The sequence below is a fragment of the Caretta caretta genome, chromosome 6 (assembly GCF_965140235.1).
Source record: "Caretta caretta isolate rCarCar2 chromosome 6, rCarCar1.hap1, whole genome shotgun sequence".
NCBI classification, from domain to species: Eukaryota; Metazoa; Chordata; order Testudines; family Cheloniidae; genus Caretta; species Caretta caretta.
In genome coordinates this window covers 125,488,997-125,511,505 of record NC_134211.1, presented here as the reverse complement: position 1 = coordinate 125,511,505, position 22,509 = coordinate 125,488,997, and the positions used below count along the sequence as shown (strand labels likewise).

At 44.0% G+C, this 22,509-nt stretch overlaps 1 protein-coding gene across 1 annotated transcript; it reads left to right on the top strand.

Moving 5' to 3' along the window:
* Nucleotides 1-9,723: 9,723 nt before the first annotated feature.
* TMX1 (thioredoxin related transmembrane protein 1) lies at nucleotides 9,724-21,897 on the top strand. Its single transcript, XM_048853402.2, has 8 exons — nucleotides 9,724-10,192; nucleotides 11,338-11,453; nucleotides 12,173-12,218; nucleotides 12,820-12,948; nucleotides 16,109-16,154; nucleotides 16,251-16,352; nucleotides 16,464-16,533; nucleotides 17,401-21,897. The coding sequence occupies exons 1-8, from the start codon at nucleotides 9,726-9,728 to the stop codon at nucleotides 17,577-17,579; spliced, it is 1,155 nt and encodes a 384-aa protein (XP_048709359.1). The 5' UTR covers nucleotides 9,724-9,725; the 3' UTR covers nucleotides 17,580-21,897.
* Nucleotides 21,898-22,509: the final 612 nt, after the last annotated feature.

Here is a 22,509-nt window from a genome sequence, read left to right as displayed (position 1 = left end):
TTATCCCACAGCCGCACAATGATGCGGACCCACCAGTCAGTGCTTGTTTCCTGGGCCCAGAAACGGCACTCAACCGTGTCAAGGTGATGCATGACTGTCGCCAGCAACTGCCAATTGCTCTGCTCTGTGTCTTCCAGCAGGGCTGCTTGTGTGACATCATATTGTTCCGTGCAGCGGCTCCTGTATGGGCTGTGTAAATACTGCAGGGTAAGGCGCGAGGTGTTTGTAATGCTCACAACAACAGGGTACAGCTGAGCAGGGTCCATGCTTATCGTCCTATGGCATCCAGGCGGGTAACCCAGGCTTACAAAAAAAGGCGCAAAAAAGGATTGGTTTGTTTGCCATTGATTTCTGGGAGGGAGGGAAGTGCATCATGGGAGGCTAATGCCATGTTCCCATAACCACCCATGCCAATGTTTTGGTCCCATAAGGCATTGCAAGACCAACCCAAAATTGTACTTGGCTACGTGCACTGTGGGATAGCTATCCATAGTGCAGTGCTCTGTCCACTGATGCAAGCTCTGCTAGTGAGGATGCACTGCATCGACACAGTGAGCACAGTGTGGACACACAAGATCAACTTACTTACAGCGGAGGCTCGATGTCGACTTGCATGAAGTCGACTTAACTTTGTAGTGTAGACATGGCCTTAGAAGTGGAACACTATATCTGACAGTCAGGATCATGGGCTCCTGACATCTTATTATGCAGAAGGGTTTGGATGAATGGACAACTGAGAAATGATGTTATGGACCAGTTGCAGAAAAATATTCAGCTCTCCGTGGCTAACAGCTCATGTCCTAGGAGCCAAAGAGAGAAAGAAAAGGACCACCATTCCCTCCAATCACCATTTTTTTAGGGAGGAGAAAACCCCCAGGATGCTCCAATGATAAGGCGAGTAAGTTCCCCAATGTCAAAGGTGGGGAGCCCTCCAAATGATAGAGAGATAGGATCTGATCCTGCTCCCATGGGGCAGAGTCAAGCCTACAGGGAGTTAGGTATATGGAAGAGGGGCCTGCCCAGCCTTGAGGTCAATGGGAAGTTTGCCTGTGTAAGGACTATGGGGTCAGGCTGTGACTGGGGTGCCTGGATGGGCCACACGGGGAATGCTACATTCATGGCAGCCTGCAAGAAATAGGGCAGACGATCCCCAAAACTGGTGGTTTATTCTATACTTTGATTCACCAACCCAGTAACAAAACAGCTTCTGTAACACCACACTGGTTAATAAGAAGCCAGACACGGTCCCCTTTAGGTATTCCAGCCCTTGGCTCCCACCTAGACAGCCAAGTCTAATACAGTGAGGGGTCACTGAAAACCTGATTCACCATATGTGAGGTTCACCAATCCCAAAGGACTAGACACTTATTCAAGTCAATCTGCATCTCAGATCTTAACTAATAATACGTGGATACATAAGTGCCGACTCCGTGGGTGCTCTGCGGCTGGGCAGCCACAGAAAAAAACAGTGGGTGCTCAGCATCCACCAGCCACAGCTGATTGGAAGCACACCTGATCAGCAGCTCAGCGATAGAATTGAGGAGGACGGAGGGCAGCAAGCGACGGGCAGGTGGGGACCTTAGGGAGGGGACGTAGCAGGGGCGGGAAGAGGCAGAGGGAGGGTGGGGCTTTGTGGGAGGGGGTGGAACGAGAGCAGGGCCTTGGGGGTGGAGCACCCCTGTGGAAAACTAAAAGTCAGCGCCTATGTGCTGATACTGACCTTTTAGTAACTAAAAATTAAAGATTTAATAATAAAAGGAAAAAGAAACGAGAGTTACAAATGGTTAAAATATCAATATACATACATGTGACTTCCAGTGTTCATAGTTCAAAATCACAGCAGTGATGAAATAAATTGCTGGCTTGTAAAAGTCTCCCTGGAATCATCCCAACAGGTCAGAATCCGAAGGCATCTTATATGTAAAGTCTGTCAAAGTCTTTCCAGGCATTTCCCAGGTTATTCCAAATAATTATTTGGAAGATCTCCATTCTATAGCTTACACCAGGGGTCGGCAACCTGTGGCATGCGTGCCAAAGGCAGCATGCAAACTGATTTTTAGTGGCACTCTGCTGCCAGCCGGGGTCTCAGCCACCGGCCCCGCTCAGCCCGCTGCTGGCCTGGATGAACGGAACCCCGGGCCGGCGGCCAGGACCCTGGCTGTCAGGGGCCGGCGGACAGAACCCCAGACCCAGCCCGCTGCCGGTCTGTTGTTCCGTCTGCCGCCCGCGCTGCTGGTCTGGGGTTCTGTCTGCCGGCCCCTGACAGCCGGGGTCCCGGCCGCTGGCCCTGCTCAGCCCGCTGGCGTCCCGGGGTTCCATCCATCCAGGCAGGCAGCGGGATGAGCGGGGCCGCCCGCTGGAACCCCAGACTGAGCCGCTCAGCCCGCTGCCGGTCTGGGGTTCCGTCCACTGGCCCCTGCCAGCTGGGGTCCCAGCTGCCGGCCCTGCTCGGCCCGCTGCCAGTCTGGGGTTCCATCGGGGTGGGGGGGGGAGCCCTGTAAAATTTATTACTGGCACACAAAACCTTAAAGTAATAAAGACTTAGCACGCCACTTCTCAACGGTTGCCGATCCCTGGCTTTCACTTTCCCTGGTCAAAGTTTAAGCAGACTAGAGATGGCATGATTAGGCCCAAGGCTTCTTTTTTATAGCTCTTCCAGAAGGCTAACGTGCCTCCCCAGATTTTGTCACATCAGGGCCTTTCCCTCAGAGGAATAGGCAATACAGATCGCCTTTGGACCTTGCTTTGAAGCTAATGTTCTATTTCCTATGTATACACAGGTAAACTAAAAAGAAAAGGAGTACTTGTGGCACCTTAGAGACTAACCAATTTATTTGAGCATGAGCTTTCGTGAGCCACAGCTCACTTCATCAGATGTTTATGTGGAAACTGCAGCAGACTTTATATACACACAGAAATCATGAAACAATACCTCCTCCCACCCCACTGTCCTGCTGGTAATAGCTTATCTAAAGTGATCAACAGGTGGGCCATTTCCAGCACAAATCCAGGTTTTCTCACCCTCCACCCCCCCACACAAATTCACTCTCCTGCTGGTGCTAGCCCATCCAAAGTGACAACTCTTTACATAATCAAGTCGGGCTATTTCCTGCATAGATCAAGGTTTTCTCACATCCCCCCCACCCCCATACACACACAAACTCACTCTCCTGCTGGTAATAGCTCATCTAAACTGACCACTCTCCAGGTTTAAATCCAAGTTAAACCAGAACATCTGGGGGGGGGGGGGGGGTAGGAAAAAACAAGAGGAAACAGGCTATCTTGCATAATGACTTAGCCACTCCCAGTCTCTATTTAAGCCTAAATTAATAGTATCCAATTTGCAAATGAATTCCAATTCAGCAGTTTCTCGCTGGAGTCTGGATTTGAAGTTTTTTTGTTTTAAGATAGCGACCTTCATGTCTATGATTGCGTGACCAGAGAGATTGAAGTGTTCTCCGACTGGTTTATGAATGTTATAATTCTTGACATCTGATTTGTGTCCATTTATTCTTTTACGTAGAGACTGTCCAGTTTGACCAATGTACATGGCAGAGGGGCATTGCTGGCACATGATGGCATATATCACATTGGTGGATGTGCAGGTGAATGAGCCTCTGATAGTGTGGCTGATGTTATTAGGCCCTGTGATGGTGTCCCCTGAATAGATATGTGGGCACAATTGGCAACGGGCTTTGTTGCAAGGATAAGTTCCTGGGTTAGTGGTTCTGTTGTGTGGTATGTGGTTGTTGGTGAGTATTTGCTTCAGGTTGCGGGGCTGTCTGTAGGCAAGGACTGGCCTGTCTCCCAAGACTTGTGAGAGTGTTGGGTCATCCTTTAGGATAGGTTGTAGATCCTTAATAATGCGTTGGAGGGGTTTTAGTTGGGGGCTGAAGGTGACCGCTAGTGGCGTTCTGTTATTTTCTTTGTTAGGCCTGTCCTGTAGTAGGTAACTTCTGGGAACTCTTCTGGCTCTATCAATCTGTTTCTTTACTTCTGCAGGTGGGTATTGTAGTTGTAAGAAAGCTTGACAGAGATCTTGTAGGTGTTTGTCTCTGTCTGAGGGGTTGGAGCAAATGCGGTTGTATCGCAGAGCTTGGCTGTAGACGATGGATCGTGTGGTGTGGTCAGGGTGAAAGCTGGAGGCATGCAGGTAGGAATAGCGGTCAGTAGGTTTCCGGTATAGGGTGGTGTTTATGTGGCCATTGTTTATTAGCACTGTAGTGTCCAGGAAGTGGATCTCTTGTGTGGACTGGACCAGGCTGAGGTTGGTGGTGAGATGGAAATTGTTGAAATCATGGTGGAATTCCTCAAGGGCTTCTTTTCCATGGGTCCAGATGATGAAGATGTCATCAATATAGCGCAAGTAGAGTAGGGGCTTTAGGGGACGAGAGCTGAGGAAGCGTTGTTCTAAATCAGCCATAAAAATGTTGGCATACTGTGGGGCCATGCGGGTACCCATAGCAGTGCCGCTGATCTGAAGGTATACATTGTCCCCAAATGTGAAATAGTTATGGGTAAGGACAAAGTCACAAAGTTCAGCCACCAGGTTAGCCGTGACATTATCGGGGATAGTGTTCTTGACGGCCTGTAGTCCATCTTTGTGTGGAATGTTGGTGTAGAGGGCTTCTACATCCATAGTAGCCAGGATGGTGTTATCAGGAAGATCACCGATGGATTGAAGTTTCCTCAGGAAGTCAGTGGTGTCTCGAAGGTAGCTGGGAGTGCTGGTAGCGTAGGGCCTGAGGAGGGAGTCTACATAGCCAGACAATCCTGCTGTCAGGGTGCCAATGCCTGAGATGATGGGGCGCCCAGGATTTCCAGGTTTATGGATCTTGGGTAGTAGATAGAATATCCCAGGTCGGGGTTCCAGGGGTGTGTCTGTGCGGATTTGATCTTGTGCTTTTTCAGGAAGTTTCTTGAGCAAATGCTGTAGTTGCTTTTGGTAACTGTCAGTGGGATCATAGGGTAATGGCTTGTAGAAACTCGTGTTGGAGAGCTGCCGAGCAGCCTCTTGTTCATATTCCGACCTATTCATGATGACAACAGTCTGCTGCAGTTTCCACATAAACATCTGATGAAGTGAGCTGTGGCTCACGAAAGCTCATGCTCAAATAAATTGGTTAGTCTCTAAGGTGCCACAAGTACTCCTTTTCTTTTTGCGAATACAGACTAACACGGCTGTTCCTCTGAAACAGGTAAACTAGTTACACACATTCACATAAGGCGATTAGCCCATCCTCCATTATAACATAGTTAAACTGAAGACAATGTAGATAATATTATTAGTTTCTTGCAATATCTTACATCTTTGCTTTTAAGGATACTGGACACAGTCGCATACATAATTAAAGCAATTAAGACATGAAAGGAAATTAGCATCTATAAACTAATCTGGCTGCAGTGGTAAACTTCTAACAGGATATAGGTAAACGTAGGCAAACACACGGCATCTACCCTTGAATTCTATTTCTACAAATGAATGGGTTGATGACTCCTAGAACATCTCTTTGAAATTCACATACAAGTAGATTGTCTTGATTACAATTGTAATGCCTCCTGTTAAGTTGTTATGGGTCACACACAGGTTGGCTGGTCTGTCAGTGTCACACAGGCCCCTAACATTTCCCCAAAACATTTCTGCAAGCAGGCTGTAGACTAGCATCCGATGAAGTGAGCTGTAGCTCACGAAAGCTCATGCTCAAATAAATTGGTTAGTCTCTAAGGTGCCGCAAGTCCCCCTTTTCTTTTTGCGAATACAGACTGACACGGCTGCTACTCTGAAACATTTCCAAGAATGGTTTCAGAGGAGCAGCCGTGTTAGTCTGTATTCGCAAAAAGAAAAGGAGGACTTGTGGCACCTTAGAGACTACGCCCTAATAACGCGCAAATAAATTGGTTAGTCTCTAAGGTGCCACAAGTACTCCTTTTCCATTTCCAAGAATCAGTCCTGCTTCAGACCAAAAGTTCTTCAGACTTTAGTTTCACAAGAACAGAGCAGACCAATGCAATGGAGTACAAGGCTGCAATCAGAGAAGGTGTTTCTTTAGTTATAGTGTGGGCCACTCACAACTACTGCCATTTAATTCTCTTAAGTCTACAGGAGACTTTACAGCAAAATCAACCAAGAACTAAAACTCCTGGAAAAGATTACAGTAATTTTTAAGGTCAAGCAAACTTCTTGTCCCTGGCAGTGTCTCTTGAATATTCTGGAGTGTGTAAGACTTGTTCAAGGTTTCCTTGTCCTCAGGTTCCAAAAAAAATTATCTGTTTTCTTGTATATTTAGAAGTAAACTCTATGTGATAATGGAGAGAAAAACTAATGTACAGTAGTTTCTACTTGTTCAATAATAATTAATAAAAAGTAAAAGAGATTTACATGATTGTACAAGATTCATTACTAGGATAAGAGACATGCTGACTACTTATCCACTTTCTTATACTTGACTGCATCTCAGATTATGAAGAGGAGCACTGTTACTCTGAAGAACAGAAGAAAAGTCTTAACATATCATTACTGATGTGGGACAGGGATATGTTCTTGGATTTTTTAATAATTAGGTTGCAAAAATCCAGTTAAAATAAAAATAAAAAGGAATAACGTGTGCAGTGCTGAAAGCACTGACCACTGAAGTAGTAAATAAGCTGAGTCAGCAAGTTCTTAGTAACGTGTACCTATTTTAAAAACACACACACTGTATAATACAGTCGGTGCCAATAAGGCAACAAAAACGGATCTATTATTCTTCCTGCATAGCTTTAGTAATTCATTCTGCACCCAGGCCAGACCACTCCACCTGCCAAGGCCCTGCATGTGGGAAATAAAGCAATGACAAAAGATCCCAAAATGAGGGAAATAAAGAAAATGATTCACGCAGAAAATGAAAAAATATTATTTGTATTGCGGTAGCACTTACTATCAGGGACCTGGGCTTCCTTGTGCTAGGGGCTGTACATACATGTAAGGAAGAGATGGTCCCCCCAAAGAACTTACAATATAAACAGATTTCAGAGTAGCAGCCATGTTAGTCTGTATCCGCAAAAAGAAAAGGAGGACTTGTGGCACCTTAGAGACGAACAAATTTATTTGAGCATAAGCTTTCGTGAGCTACAGGCATCCGATGAAGTGAGCTGTAGCTCATGAAAGCTTATGCTCAAATAAGCTTGTTCGTCTGTAAGGTGACACAAGTCCTCCTGTTCTTTTTGCGAATATAAACAGAGTGTAGGAAAATGCTGTGGGATTCATCCCTGTAGTGGCAACAACCCTTTCTCTAACTTCAGCTTCATGACTTTTTCTCTATTTCTGATTAATTTTCAACCATAGGTGTGAGGGGCTTCCAAATCTGTGTAGAACACTATAGGGCTGAAAAGACATTCCTTCACTCTATTCTATTCAGGTTCTTATACTGCTGTCATTACTGTGAGCCTTCCACTTCTGACTAACATCCATCGTCTGCGGGGGATTCTCTCTCTTCCTCTCCCCAGGGGGAGAACTCGGTGTGTAGTGTTTTCGTTTTGGTAGCAGTTTGTTTTTGGTTTGAATGTCCACGCTGTTCTGTGTTATGTTAGAGAAGACATAGGGAAGAAGTCCTCCTTGCACGGGAGCGGAAAGTTTGTGATGATCCTTGGTTCCTGTGGGAGTCATTCCAGTCTCAGACTTGCCCTGAGAAAACTCTGTTTTTTGCAAGCAGCTGTTGACGGTGGTGGAAGATCTAGTCTGCTCCATATCCCAGTTGTGCAATATGTCTTTTGGATTTTTGCTTCTCCAGGTCTGCTGAAAGGTCTTGGACTCATAAGAGGTGTACTGATAAATGGCACAAGCAGGCACTTGTGCAGCGGGGTATGAGTGACTTGGTGGGTCAGGAATGGATAGGTTTGGAAGGATTACCTCTTTATTGGCAAATGTCAATAAATGTTAATTTCACCATACGCACACAAACTGATGAAAATATTTCTATTGGTAATAATCAAAATTTACAGATAGACAAAGTGAGAAAATGCTGCTTGAGAACTTATTAGAGGTTGACTTAAAGATATTTACTCTGTATATTTTGATGTGATGTTGACAATTTGTGTTTAAGAGTTTATAAGACTTTTTGAATCTCATCTGTCATTAAATAATTATTGTCTGACCTTCCCATAGTTTCCCACAGCTGTGAAAATGTAACTTGATAAACATCTAAAAAAGTTTAAACCCCATAATCTTGCACAACTGTGAACATTTAAAAGGATAACGATTTTTAAAAAGCTTAATCATCAACATTGATACTATCAGTCAAAATTATTTAAAAAATGGAAATCGGATTCTGCCAAGTCTAGGAGCAGGCAAGAGAACCAGCTCAGCCTAGGCTCCTGGTTCTAACACCAGCCCACATCTTCGGTTCTAGTGCAGCCTAGGACCCTGGTTCTAGGATAGCCTGGGACCCTGGTTCTAGCACCCTTGGGGCCGCGGTTCTAGCACAGTCTGAGACCTGCCGGTTCTAGCACCCCTGGGGCCATGGTTCTAGCACAGGCTGAGACCCGCCAGTTCCAGCACCCTGTCATAAATGTAAAGGGAAGGGTAAACATCTTTAAATCCCTCCTGGCCAGAGGAAAAACCCTTTCACCTGTAAAGGGTTAAGAAGCTAGGATAACCTCGCTGGCACCTGACCAAAATGACCAATGAGGAGAAAAGATACTTTCAAAGCTGGAGGGGTAGGTGGGAACAAAGGGTTCTCTCTGTCTGTGTTCCTTTTTGCCAGGACCAGAGCAGGAATGCAGGTCAGAACTCCTGTAAAGAGATAATAAGTAATCTAGTTAGATATGCGTTAGATTCTGCTTTGTTTAAATGGCTAATAAAATAAGTTGTGCTGAATGGAATGTATATTTCTGTGTTTGTGTCTTTTTGTAACTTAAGGTTTTGCCTAGAGGGATTCTCTATGTTCTGAATCTGATTACCCTGTAAGGTATCTACCATCCTGATTTTACAGAAATGATTCTTTTACTTTTTCTTTAATTAACATTCTTCTTTTAAGAACCTGATTGCTTTCGTTGTTCTTAAGATCCAAGGGTTTGGGTCTGTGTTCACCTATGCAAATTGGTGAGGATTTTTATCAGGCCTTCCCCTGGAAAGGGGGTGTAGGGCTTGGGGGGATTTTGGGGGAAAAGATGTAACCAAGTGGGCTCTTTCCCTGTTATTTTTTGTTAGACGCTTGGTGGTAGCAGCAATAAGGTCCAGGGACAAAAGGTAAAATAGTTTGTACCTTGGGGAAGTTTTAACCTAAGCTGGTAAAAATAAGCTTAGGGGGTTTTTCATGCAGGTCCCCACATCTGTACCCGAGAGTTCAGAGTGGGAAAGAAACCTTGACACACCCCCTCGGGCTGCGATTCTAGCACATGCCGAGACCCGCCGGTTCGAGCGCCCCCTGGGCCCGCGGTTCGAGCGCCGCCTGGGACTCTAGTACGGTGTGGGGCAGCGGCCGTGGGGGTCCCCAGCTGAGCAGTGGCCTCCCTCCCCCTGGCAGGCCCGCACAGGGCCCGAGGGCCACTTACTCCGCGCGGGGCCAGCCCGGCTCCCCCCTGGCCTTCGAGTCAGGCCTTCTGAGCCTGCCGCTCCCACACGCACCCTCCCAGAACACGGTGCCCTATTGGCTCCCTAACGTTCTAAGCCCGCCTTGAGCGGCTTTTCACTCAGCCTGGACCCGCCCCTCTCGGTCCCCGACCGCGCCTCACTTCTATCGTGCCCAATGGATGACATGCGCGCCTCGCCGCTCAGAGCCCGAACATGCGCATTGTGGACTGATCGGGCTACTACGAAATGCGCATGCGCTCTGAGTGGAGGCTGTCAGCTCCGCCACCCGCGCTGTGTACGGGGCTCGGTTCGGGCATGCGCAGTCTGGGCGCTGTCCCGGAATGCGCAGGCGCCGGCGCTAGCCCTTTCGCCAGCGACGCAGGCCGGGTTCAGCGCCCCCTTGACATGCGCAGTAAGCGCGCTGGGCGGGAGAGAACGCGGAAGTCCTCAGCGGCTCAGCGCCGGCCGCGTAACTAAGATGGCGGCCTCCGTGCGGCGCTGCGCCGTGGCCTGGCTCGTCCCCGCGGCGGGGCTGCTGGCGCTGCTGGCCGGCCCGGGGGCGCTGGGGAAGCGGAGCGAAGTGAAGGCGCTGACGGACGGGACGTGGCGGGAGCTGCTGCAGGGCGAGTGGATGATTGAATTGTGAGTGCGCGGGAGCGACCGCCCCTCCCCCGGCCCGCCGCGCCCCGGGGTGTCTCCCCTCCCCCACCAGCCCTGCAGAGCCACCGGGCGGGGTCGTGCTGTCCGGGCCTCGGCCCGCGCTTCCCGCCAGTCCCTCCCGGGGAGCGGGGGGAAGGGTTCTCGGCACCACTCGGGCGTCGCCCCATGCTCCCGGCATGCCCTGGTGTGTGTGTGTGGGGGGGGGCGGCCCTTCTCCCTCAGGCCGCCGCCGCGGTGGGGGTGGGGCTCCGTGGGCCCAGCCCCCCGCTCCTGCCCGGCGCTGGGGTCCTGGCCCCTCTCGCTATGTTGAGATTCCCAGGGCGACCCGCAGTCTCATAGAGCCGTGGGGCTAGAAGGGCCCTCCCGAGGTCATCCCGTCCAGCCCCCGCATTGAGCCAGGGCCACATGTTCTCTGGACCTGACCCTAAGTGTTCGCCTGACCTGTGCTTAAAAACCTCCAGTGGTGGTTATCCCCCAACCTCCTTAGATAAGCTATTCCAGCGCTTACCTGCCCTGACTCCTAGACGCTTTCCTGAGTTAATATTAAGCCGCAAAAAGAAAAGGAGGACTTGTGGCACCTGAGAGACTAACCAATTTATTTGAGCATAAGCTTTCGTGAGCTACAGCTCACTTCATCAAATCCCTCTTGCTGCAAGGTCTGTTAATTGGGATTATTTTTTTTTCATCTATGATTCCGCACCAGTGCCTCAGGCAGGATCGGGCAGCTTTTAAAATTGAGCCTAGTTTCTCCTTTGTGCAGACTTCTTTCAATAACCGCAGCATTCACAGTCTGCCATACTCAGTTTTGCTAACAATTGTTCTCTTGGAAGCTGTTACTTGAGAGGTAGTAAAGGTGGCAAATTTATGAGGCCTGAAGACATGGCTTAAAAATAGGTGATAGCTGACTCTGTGGTAATCATATCTTTAATTTGCTTAATCTGTTACAATGGGGTGTGGCTGCCCGTTTCTTAATATCTCTGTAGCACTTGCGTGTTAGCTTGTATTAAGTCACTAGGCACGTTACTTGCAATGGCAGTGTCTATATTCTGGGTTATTACTGTATGGTTGGATAAATTAGCATTGTGTTTTCTGCCACTTTGTTTCTTGAGACAAACTTTATTTTTCAGTTATGCTCCCTGGTGTCCTGCCTGTCAAAACCTCCAGCCTGAATGGGAAAAGTTTGCTGAATGGGGGGAAGATCTTGAAGTTAACATTGCAAAAGTGGATGTCACAGAACAGCCAGGTAATCCCTGTTATAGATCTGAAAAAAGAAACAATATTTTATACAGATGTTTACACTTTGTGCAATACCCAGAGGCTGTGTTGCTTCATATGCTTTCTTTGATTGGGGTTTTTTTGTTGTACTAAAGTGAAATTTTGAGTGTGCTTGTTTTACATAAAATGATTAGAGGCAATAGGAACAATACAGATACAGTATCCTTAATTGTAGTGAGAGCCCATTAACTATATTTATGGCTGAGAAGCACAAGTCCTACTGAAAGTCAATGGTACTTGTGCTCCTAAATCATTTAGGAGCACCTTGAAAATTCCACCCTGTTTGCATTACTGTGGGAACCCAAGCTGCTATACAACACACAGAAAGAGACAGTCCTTGCTCTGAAGACCTTACAGTCTAAATAGACAGACAAAAGATGAAACAGGCACAGACAGGTGAAGTAACTTGCCCAAAGTCACATAGCTGATCAGTGCAGAGCTGGGAATAGAACCCAGGACTTCTGTCTCCCTGTTGAGTGTCATATCCCTTAGACTGTGCTCTCTTTCCAGTGTGTGTCAATTTGTGCTTTATCAGAATTACAGGTGAACAACTGATAGACATTTTTGTCAAGATGCCTACGATAAACACATTTATTGTCTGACACTGTTTATTCTCTCTTCCCAACCCCCCCCCCCCCGACCAGTTCAAAATGCTCTTAACATTTTAAAAACAATTGTGTCCTTCAGGTCTGAGTGGCCGATTTGTCATAACAGCACTTCCCACTATCTATCAGTAAGTACTCAAAATTCACAGTAATAGAGGAAATGTGGTGATCTCCTTATTAAATGTTGTATTTCTTGGAAAAATGATTCTAGATTATTTGTTTGCTTTATTGAGAGAGGCTTTTTAGGATGGAGAGGGAGAAGTCTCAGAGCTCTTTGTATCATTAATCATAAATTTATGATCACCTAGCCTGGCCTCCTGCATAGCATGGGCCATAGAATGTCATCCAGTTATTTCTTTGCAGTTAGTCCATACCTTGACCTATCTCTGTAGTGGGTGCTTCCATTTTTTAAACTTGTGTCTATTAGGTGGTTTTAATGCTGCTGTTGGGTGAGGCACTGGCAAGATTGTCGTCTTTCCGTAGTAACACAATATGAGTCCAGCAAAGATCCTGTATTCTGCCAGATAAATGACGTTGATTGCGTTCCATTTTTTCTAAGAATCTTGACTTTAAAGTAGGATAAAAAGAATGATTATAGAGAATACAGGAGAAAAATGCCATTGAACAGAAATGAATGCTACATGGATAGATTGTACTATACAGCTACACAATAGTTGTACTGTATCTGGCATCCTAAGGTACTCGTCTAATTTGTTCCTCTTTGAACAGTTGTAAAGATGGAGAGTTTAGAAGGTACCAGGGCCAGAGAACTAAAAACGACTTCATAAATTTCATCAGTGACCAAGAATGGAAGTCTGTTGAACCAGTTTCTTCTTGGTTTGGTCCTTGCTCTGTCCTGTAAGTATCAGTGTGATTTTTTATCAGTATCTGTATTATTTTCACTACCAGACACGTGCACATTCAAGGATTCTGTGGGACAAATTATCTGGTGCACCATAGCACTGCTTGGTTCACCTTAGATCAGTGGTTCCCAAACTTGGTTCGCTGCTTGTACCTGCGGATGCTTAGGTAAACAAAGTGTCTCATGGCCCGCCAGGGGCTTACCCTGAACAAGTCACAAACCAAGTTTGGGAACCAGCTGCCTTAGAGGGGTAAAAGTAACTTTTTGTCCCCTGTTCGAATGAGGCTGTTTCAGGGGCCATTATGCTGGTGAGGATAATCTTTGCAGAGTTGAGAATCTGACACTGTATTTGTAGATTTTTCATAGGCTAATGTACTTGTTCTGCACGCTTGAGTGGAGCAGCTAAAAATTTGGAAAGAGTATATCATTGTTTTAGAGTGCTAGCAGTGTAAGGAACATGTGGAGACAAATCAGATGCAACCTGTGATGAGTGCAGGCAGGAAACAGTGGGAAAGTGATGTCACCCAGTCTCAAAAGAATAGTGCTGTTTGAAATGCTATATAGTCTTCCAGTGGTTTTGAGGGGCAACTCAGAAGATTGCTTGCTTTTAACTACTGCAGTGCTCCTATGTTGTAAATGCTGGGGGTATATAGTTATTTTGGGGGAGGGAATGGGATAGTAGATAGGGAATTGCTTAGCAAAATGGCATTCCAGAATCAAGGTTCTGTAATCTGACTTGGGTGATCCCAAATTCTTATGCGCTGGACTAGTTTGACAGCTGTTGGAGCACAGTCTAAACAATAATATTTGGAGCTCTTCTGTACAAAAATACAAATACAGGAACTCCTCACTTAACGTTATAGTTATGTTCCTGAAAAATGTGACTTAAAGCGAAACGATGTTAAGCGAATCCAGTTTCCCCATAAGACTTAATGTAAATGAAGTGATTAGGTTCCAGGGTAATTTTTTTCACCAGACAAAAGTCTAATATACTTACTATATATACATACACACACAGTATAAGTTTTAAACAAACAATTTAGTACTGGTACACAGTGATGATGATTGTGAAGCTTGGTTGAGGTGGAGGAGTCCGAGGGTGGGATATTTCCCAGGGAATGCCTTACTGCTAAATGATGAACTAGCAATTGGCTGAGCCCTCAAAGGTTAACTCTCACACTCTACGAGGCAGCAGGAAAGGAGGGAGGGCAGACAAACACACACACCCTGTGTGTGTTTGAGAGAGATGCACATTTCCCCTTTAAGTATGAAGAGTGGGGTCAGAAGTACACTGCCTTGTTAATTAGATCAGCAAGCTGAGACCAGACCGCAGTTGCTGCCTAAGGAAGCAGCTCCCTGTGTCCCCCCTGCTCTATGGAAGATGGTGTAAGCGGGGTGCAGGAGCAGGGGGGAGATGGACACCCGGACATTAGCCCCCCCCGCCCCCTTTCTTCCCCTCCGCCACACAGCAAGCAGGAGTCTCGGGGAGCAGCTCCAAGGCAGAGGGCAGGAGCAGCACATGGCAGTGCAGGGAGGGACAGCTGAACTCCAGCAACTGATACCCTGCTGAGCAGCTGCTGCACAGGGAACTTAGGGGAGCAGGAGCTGATGGGGGGCTGCCAGTCCACCCTGGTTCCAACCACCCACCAGCTAGCTCCAAAGGGCTGCTCTTCCTGCAAGCAGTGGACAAAGCAGGCGGTTGCCAACGACAGAAGGGAGCATTGCACAGCTTTAAACGAGCATGTTCCCTAAATGATCAGCAATGTAACAACGAAATAACATTAACCGGGATGACTTTAAGTGAGGAGTTCCTGTACTGTGTTCATAGTGTAGCCTTTCTGCAGTTAGAATAACATCAGGCTCAGTTGCAGTCCTGCTCAGCATTTCTGGGCAGTCACCTTTAGGCCTGAAATCTTTGGCCTCCAGGGCGTGTGTGTGTGTGTGTTTTGAAAGGTCAAGGAAAATTGTGATGTCTTTTTTACAAAGGTATAAAAATACTTCTCCCATTTAAAAGCTATCCCTTTGTTCAGAAGTCAAGATACCTGAGCTTTGAAACTTGGTCTGCAAGTAATCTTAATGAAAGAGTTGGTCCACAACCAAGTATGACACAAATAGGCTTCTAATTAAATTAGGATGAACAGAAAAATGACTACTGCAAGTGTACAATTGAGATCTTTAATGTTTGTGCCTTAGTCACTGTGCATGCCTCCTTTCATAAGTGCACGCTTAAGTACTGAAAGTGAGTTAACTTTTCAGCGGGTCAACTTTTAGCTTTTCTTTTCCTAAAAAACAAAACAACACAAACAAAACAACAGCACTGCAAAGATAGCCCGGTAACAATGAAAGATCAGGAAATGGAAAAACCTAGAATTCCTACACCAATATCTGTTACTTAGATGCAATATTTTATAATTCTGTGTGTGCATTGTGGCCAAGCTAACGTTGCTATAGGGACCATAGCTTTTATATACCCTGACTTTTATTGTAACTCTGCAGTCTCAATGTCACATTAAGATACTTTTTGTATCATATTAGTTACTTGAATACAAACATAATTGGTACTGTATAGGCTGTTTTCCCTGAGGAACAAAGTCTAGTGCATTCACAAATGAAGAGTTAAAATGCATAGGCAGCAGGTGCAAGTTCTAGGTGGTGTGGGGATCTGTAGATGTCCTTCAGAAACTTGTAGAAGAAATATACTCAGGTACCAAATAATGCCCATCTCCTGTGAGGGAGACTGTTTCTAGAACCCTGCAAATCCGCAGATACCCGGTTGATATCTGCATTTGCAGATGTGGATTTTTGCGGCTTGAGGATGGAAGTGGATCCAAATTTTATATCTAAAACCCTGCGGATATCCGCATCATCTCCACGGATGCGGATATACGTGGGGCATATTTGCGAATCACGGATAGGATGCAGATACACGCTTTGTATCTGCACAGAGCTCTATTTCAGAGTAAAGGGCAAAGTTGAAGGATAAAGGAGAAGTGGTTAGGAAAGGAGCCAGATATTTTGGGATGGTGGCAAAACCAATGATGCTCAATGTAGGTCTGATGAATGGGAGGTTCATAGATCTGTATGCTTCTGATTTGCCTAAAAAAAAAAAAAAAAAAATTGCAGTCTCCAGTTTCACTCTTTTCTGATTTATTTCAGGATGAGCAGTATGTCTGCTTTGTTTCAGTTGTCCATGTGGATCAGGGTATGTGTTGCAAGTCTGATTTTTGTTTAACTTGAATAAAGAGAAACTTGGTATTCTGCCATTCTTGAGATGACTAATGTCTGTCTTTCTTTTTAGCATTGCCACAATTATTTTACAGAAAATGTTGGTATACCAGTTTGGGGATCATATGCTATTTTTGCATTGGCAACTCTGTTTTCAGGACTGATACTTGGAATTGTAAGTAAAAAAAATTTTCAGTTGTGAGAAACAGAAACTGCTTTTTATACAGCACGATGGATTAATGCAATGTAGAAGTTCAGAATTATTGAATGAAAACTTTCTTTTCAGATCATGGTATTTTTAGCAGACTGTCTCTGTCCATCCAAAAGGCATAGACCACAGCAGCACCACTATCAAAGTAAGCATGCTATATGTTTCTAAGGGTTTCATTTTGTTCGAGGAAGCCAGTGAGTAAATCCTCATGTAATAATATGAGGCTTATGATTGCTGGCCATGAAACATTCACTAAAATTTTGACTTTTTGCTGATCAGTGATATTGCACTTTAACTGTGATTATCTAGTGTCTAGGCTTCATAATAGGATCATGACTGAGGTTAGGAGAGCAGAATATTGTTTAATATAGACTTCAGATGGTGAAAATAGCTTTTTTTCAACATTTAGATGTTTGGAGGATATTTCCTCCCTCACCATCTCAAATTTAATAAGGTAAGCTAAAAGTTTGGGCATCAACACATTTCAGTTAAATTCCAGTGAATGAACTCCATTTGGAACTTGTAGTCAGATTGAGGGCAAAAGAAGACATGCCGCATTTTAAAAGGAGGAGGGGTTTACATCTGTTAACATAATCCAACAATTCAGTTTAAAATGCTTCACTGAGAGCTATTAAAATGAGGGGTGGTACTAAAGGGGATTGCTTACTCACTGTTACAAAGACATATGAGGAGAAAGCTCAGCCCTGTGTACCTCAAACTGGTGCTTTTAGGTTCCCTGCCCCAAACTTGAGGGAGTCTTATGCCAAGTAATTTTGACTAAGTAATCGAAGAACATGAGTGACATAATTCCTTTGGTGGCAATGAATCTGTTTAGGCATTTTACATTTAATATTGGAATTCCCAACTTCTGCTGGTTTGTGGTTAAGATAATTGCTATGACTAAACCACTGCAGTTAATGTTCATGTATATCAGAATTCCTAGACAGACCTGTTAGGTGTTGCGCAAGCAAAATAGGTCTTGAGATGAAAGTACTTCTGTTTTCTCTTTAAGAAAAATTAGCACCAGAATCAGCCCGGCTCTTGAAAAAACTGGATGAAGAACAAGAAGCAGATGAGGAGGATCTTTCAGATGATGAAGCAGAGGATAAAGAGGTGGCAGACAGAAACTCTTCAACAAATGCTGTAAGACAGCGTCCTGTGAACCTTGCTGCTGCCACAGATAAATCCTAATTCCATATACTTGAGGGTTTCTTGAGAAACAAAAGAGGTGCAATATACCAGACCCTTCTGCTTGAAGAGAGGTGGAACTCGTATCGCTGTAGTGTTCACTCATCACTTTCAGAGAAAGCTACCTTTAAAAAAGTCTCTGGCATCAGGTATTCAAAGCTGAAACTTGATATGGCAAATGGCGAAACCCAATACCATGTCTGTGGATTGGTGCTAAGAAATAGTTTGTATGGCTTTCTGAATGACTCATTCTGTGGTTGAGTTGTACAAAATGCAAAACCAGTGTATTTGCAGTATTAGAGAATATTAGCAAGGAAAATGCACTAACCTGTTTGCCTGCTAGAGCAGCTGAAAAGATTCCTCATTGTAAATCTTTCCAGTTTCATTCTGAAGAAATGCTGGAAAAAATTCCTCAAGTTATGGGATCTTTGCCCAGTTTTTGTGGTAAAAATGTACTATAAGTTGTTTCCAGGTCACTGTTCTGTTAGATAGGTATGACCTTGAGTGCAGCAAACAAATTTCTTTACACCAAATAATGCAAACTAAGGATATCCTCTAATAAAAAGCAAGGAGATGAGACTAATATGGGACATACTGGAGTCTTAAAAACTGAACAGTGGCTTGTTAATGCCAATCATGCATTGGCCTGATATTCAGGATTGCCCTGTTATGAAACTTGAGTCTTCCCTTCTATTGTGGACCATTTTTATTCTGTTCCATATTACTCTTTCCCCTCTCTTTTTAACCAACTTTCATCCTCTGTGCAGTAGGTAAATGTTTTATATATCCCAGGCTGGAGGAAAAACTACAAATATGACTTAAAAAAATTTGAATTGATGAAATTTAATTTCCTGGTTGCTTTTCTCCTTCTGAACTCTTGAGTGGAAAGGTATTTTTCTACTCTTACATTCAAATTAAAAAATGCTTTCTTTTTTTCATTTGAATGTATCCTAGATAACTAAAGTACATGAGCATGCGTTATAGATGAAGAAAGCAGGATGCCTGATCTTCCACACTCAAACAGAAATAGCACACTCTCTCCTGTTAAACATTTAGTGTGAAAACCCTCTGTTACTCTTGCCAAGTTCTAAGTTGAGATGTTTCCAGAGTTTTGTGTTCAGAGCACCTCATTTTCTGCATTTACTGTGCAGAGGACATTCAGCACTGTGCCTCCTGGCCTAGAGGCACACGTGTTCTTTTCAAATACCACAGGCCTTGTGGTTGCTTGCCTTCCAGGACCGCTCTTATGAAACTAATATATTTATTTTCACTTCTCCTACATTATAGCGCAGATAATTCTAACCACCTTATTAAAACAAATGGAAAGCTGGTGCTGAGGAGCTAAAGAAACGATTCCTGTAGGAATGGTCAGCAATGATCTCTTTGCCATGGTAGTATGCGCACTCCATTCCCTGTGCTTTGATGCAGTAAAGTGTTTGCCTGCTTCATATTAGTTTAAGGAGCTGTTCGTGTCTTTAGTGATGTCTCATGGAAACAGAGCCTTTAATAAACCTAAAAGGTAATAACATGCTATAAAAAAAGTCTTTGAAATAGTCCTAAGCATTTTTTGTGACTATTTAAAGCTTTTGTGGCTTTCAGTTAAGACAGTGATGCTCCATATCCATCTGTTCAAACGAGTAATCTTGACTACAGTGTCTTCTGACTGCATAGTCACCCCACTGTAGTCAAAGCTGAGAACAGCAAAAGGCCAGTACCTATAATTATTCAACCACAAAATGAAGGTCCCTTATGTGCATTGTGAAGCTAGTATGAAATCTCTCTCTTGCATTACCCAGAAATCTCGTCAGTTGCATTGTCTCTTTTTAGCAGGAGTACAAGGCTCTTAAATGCCCCAAAGGAGATACACAAGTTCTGAGCTTCTCAATTAACCATGTAATTCTTCTACTCTGAAAACTTATTTCAAATGGCATCTGGCAATTCCCTGTCTGTCTCAATGACTCCAGCTCAAACTGGCTTAGTTTACAAATAGTTTTCTGCCTAAGTGCCGGTTCCATCAGTTCATCCTGCTGTATGGAACTAAAGCTGTCATGGTTCAACCGCATCTTCTTATGAGCATGGCTGTGTGCCTAGTGTATATTTAAAGGAACACGTCTCACACTGAATTTTTTTTTAAATTGACTAATTTACAAAAAGTCCAGTTTCTTAGAGTGCCATTTTAAATGCTATGCCCTGAAATTAATATACATGTCTCCTTAGCATTCTAAGGGTTTTTCTGTTATATATATATATATGAAATATAGAGTATATGTTAATACTGGAATTGTGCATTAGCGAGCCAAAGAAAATGAAGATTTCTGTTGCTAACTTCTGAAGTGGTGTTTGCAAGTGAGATTGCTGTATATAGTAGGTGCAACATTTTCAAACAAATGTAACTCAGTTCTTGCTGGTCCTCATCTTAGTGAATTTGCAGTGCTGGCAGATTAAACATCTGTCATTACAAACAGTAAATTTGGTCTGGAGTCACTTGAGAGGCTAATGGAAATACTGATGCCGTTCTTAATTTTTCACTGCAAAATGGCACGTTGAAGCCAGAAATGTTTTAACAATATTACTAATTACTTTTAGCAGAGACCAGCCGGGAACAAGTAGCTATTAATGAATGTCCAAGGGATATGGAGTAGTTACTTAAAAACAAACTTGCTCAGCATTCACAAATATTGCTGTTGATTTAATACATTGAAAGTCATAAGGGAGGGACACATTAAGTGTCTGTCATGTCTTGAACATTTCTTGGCAATAAATAACACAAAATATGCATTTGTATGTCAGTTAGTCACATCTTTAATCAACCTGCATACTGTGATTGGAAAAACATGAGTCAACTCACCAGATATATTCTGCTGTCAAACAAATCCCTCCAGGGAAATTCTCAGATGTACAAGAAAACGATCAGCTATAAAACGTGTCCTAGTACTTCCTATTAGTCTTTTTTGTTTCTTTGGTGCTGTTGGTTTGATTTATCCTAAGCAAAAATATTTTCCATTCTGTGTTATCACTTATGCTGTTACCTCAGTGAAAGTGTAACTACAACAATGTAAATCAATCTGTTTTGGTTAGCTTTTTAGTTGAATCGTGTTCCTATGTTTTAAAATATCAAAATTAACGTAGTATGTGAAATGAAATGTGTATCCCGTATAATACACTTAAGATGTTTTTGTGGGAATTGCCTTAAATGCTATAGAGTCTAGGTCACTGTCTGTTACCAGTAAAATAAAGCAATAATGTATGATGTACTAGAGAAAAGCAGCACTTTATTTGATAAGTGGTACATTTCATTCAGCATGAAACTTGCACTTAATTCTGGAGAGGATTTGAGAGAAGGCCAAGGATTCAGATAGAGCTGCATGTTCTCAGTGTGGAAAAGTGCTTACTCTAGATTTGAAATAATACAGTTTAACAAAGCCTTCCGTGTGTCTAAATGTAGCTGCTGCTTACAGATGCAGATGTTAGTTTTAAACAACTACACTTGTATAATATATAAAACATATTCTTGATTTTTTTTTTTTGCCATGTTACAGCTTTTAAGTGAAGAAAATCAATGTGTTTTTTTTTTAAAGTGGTAGCACTCTCGTGTTTCTCTTGCCAGGGTAACACTTGCATAACTTGTCTTTGATTTTCCTACCTTTCCGAATACATTCCTGCCCTACAGGCAAATGATTGAACTAGTTCAAAAATTGCCTCTCGAACTTAAGGGTCATTTATTCTGAGTTGCGTGAATCCTGACTTAGTGTTACAGAGCTTGCATTTGTGCTTATTGTTTGTGCAATAAATGCTGTGTTTAGTGATCATAGGCCAGCCTCGTGCTTTTGCCCACCTTTGTAAATCTTACTGTCATGCTTTCACACTGCGATGGTTTGTCCTGTGATCATTTCTTCCTTTCATCTGTACTGAATTACTGTATTCCTAAAATTGTTTATCGAGGCTTACTAGCCTCAGATTGCAATGTAACAAAGGTATGTTAATAAGAACCTGCCCTTTATATCTGTTTGTGTTCATAATGTTTGAATATCAATTTTATAAAAGCCAGACTACCCTTTTATTCTAGTTGGGATTGAAATATAACCTCGTAGACCAGGGTGATGTAACATACCGTTTTTAAAGTTTTGTCAAAGGCTCTCCGAAAGAATACTTATTGAAACTATGACTACCAGCCTTAGATTCCTGTTTTCTCGGTGAATTTTGAATACACATTTTGGGTTAGCTCCATTTTCCAGTGTCAAAGCAAGGCTAAGCAGCCATTGTCAATGCAAAATAACACTCACATTGTAACAATACAATTAATAAAATAGTTCTGACTGTTTGTCTTTTTAAAGGAAAAATGTTGAATGACATTTTAAACTAAAGTGGCAGCGAACAGCTTGTGCCTCTTTAAAATCCACAATAGCATCTCTTATTGTTAAGGCTACGATCTGGTCAAGGGTATTTTTAGTACAAGACAGTCAAGGACAGGTCATGGGCAATAAACAAACATTCACAGCCTGTGACCTATCCATGACTTACATTAACAATACCCGTGACTAAATCTTAACGGGGGGCACTGTGCTGAGGGGGAGCACCCGTGGCCAGGGGCCGCTGACCCTGCTCAGGATAGTCCTGGTCTGGTGCCGAGGTGCGGCTGGCCCTGGGGCCCCTCCAGCTGCACTAGTATGGCTGGCTGCGGAGCTACTCCACCAGCCTCCGCTGAGGCTGTCTCCATGGGCAGCCCTGGGGTCAGCCACGCTGGCCACTGCAGAAGTGTCAGAAGTCATGGAATCCATGACTTCGGTGACCTCCATGACAGACACAGAGCCCTACTTCTTGTAACATGACCTGGTTATTTAGCAGTAGCTAGATACCTCCCAGGGTGCAGGGGAATCTACTCCCCAAAAGGGCTTAGATAATGAGTGTATAGGACAGTATAGATCTCAGTGTA

Excerpts from the sequence above, each read along its gene's own strand:
- TMX1 (XM_048853402.2), top strand. The coding sequence starts at position 9,726 with ATGGATGACATGCGCGCCTCGCCGCTCAGAGCCCGAACATGCGCATTG. Across the intron at positions 16,155-16,250 it reads AGTTGTCCATGTGGATCAGG|CATTGCCACAATTATTTTAC; the intron begins GTATGTGTTGCA and ends CTTTCTTTTTAG. Across the intron at positions 16,534-17,400 it reads ACAGCAGCACCACTATCAAA|AAAAATTAGCACCAGAATCA; the intron begins GTAAGCATGCTA and ends TTTCTCTTTAAG.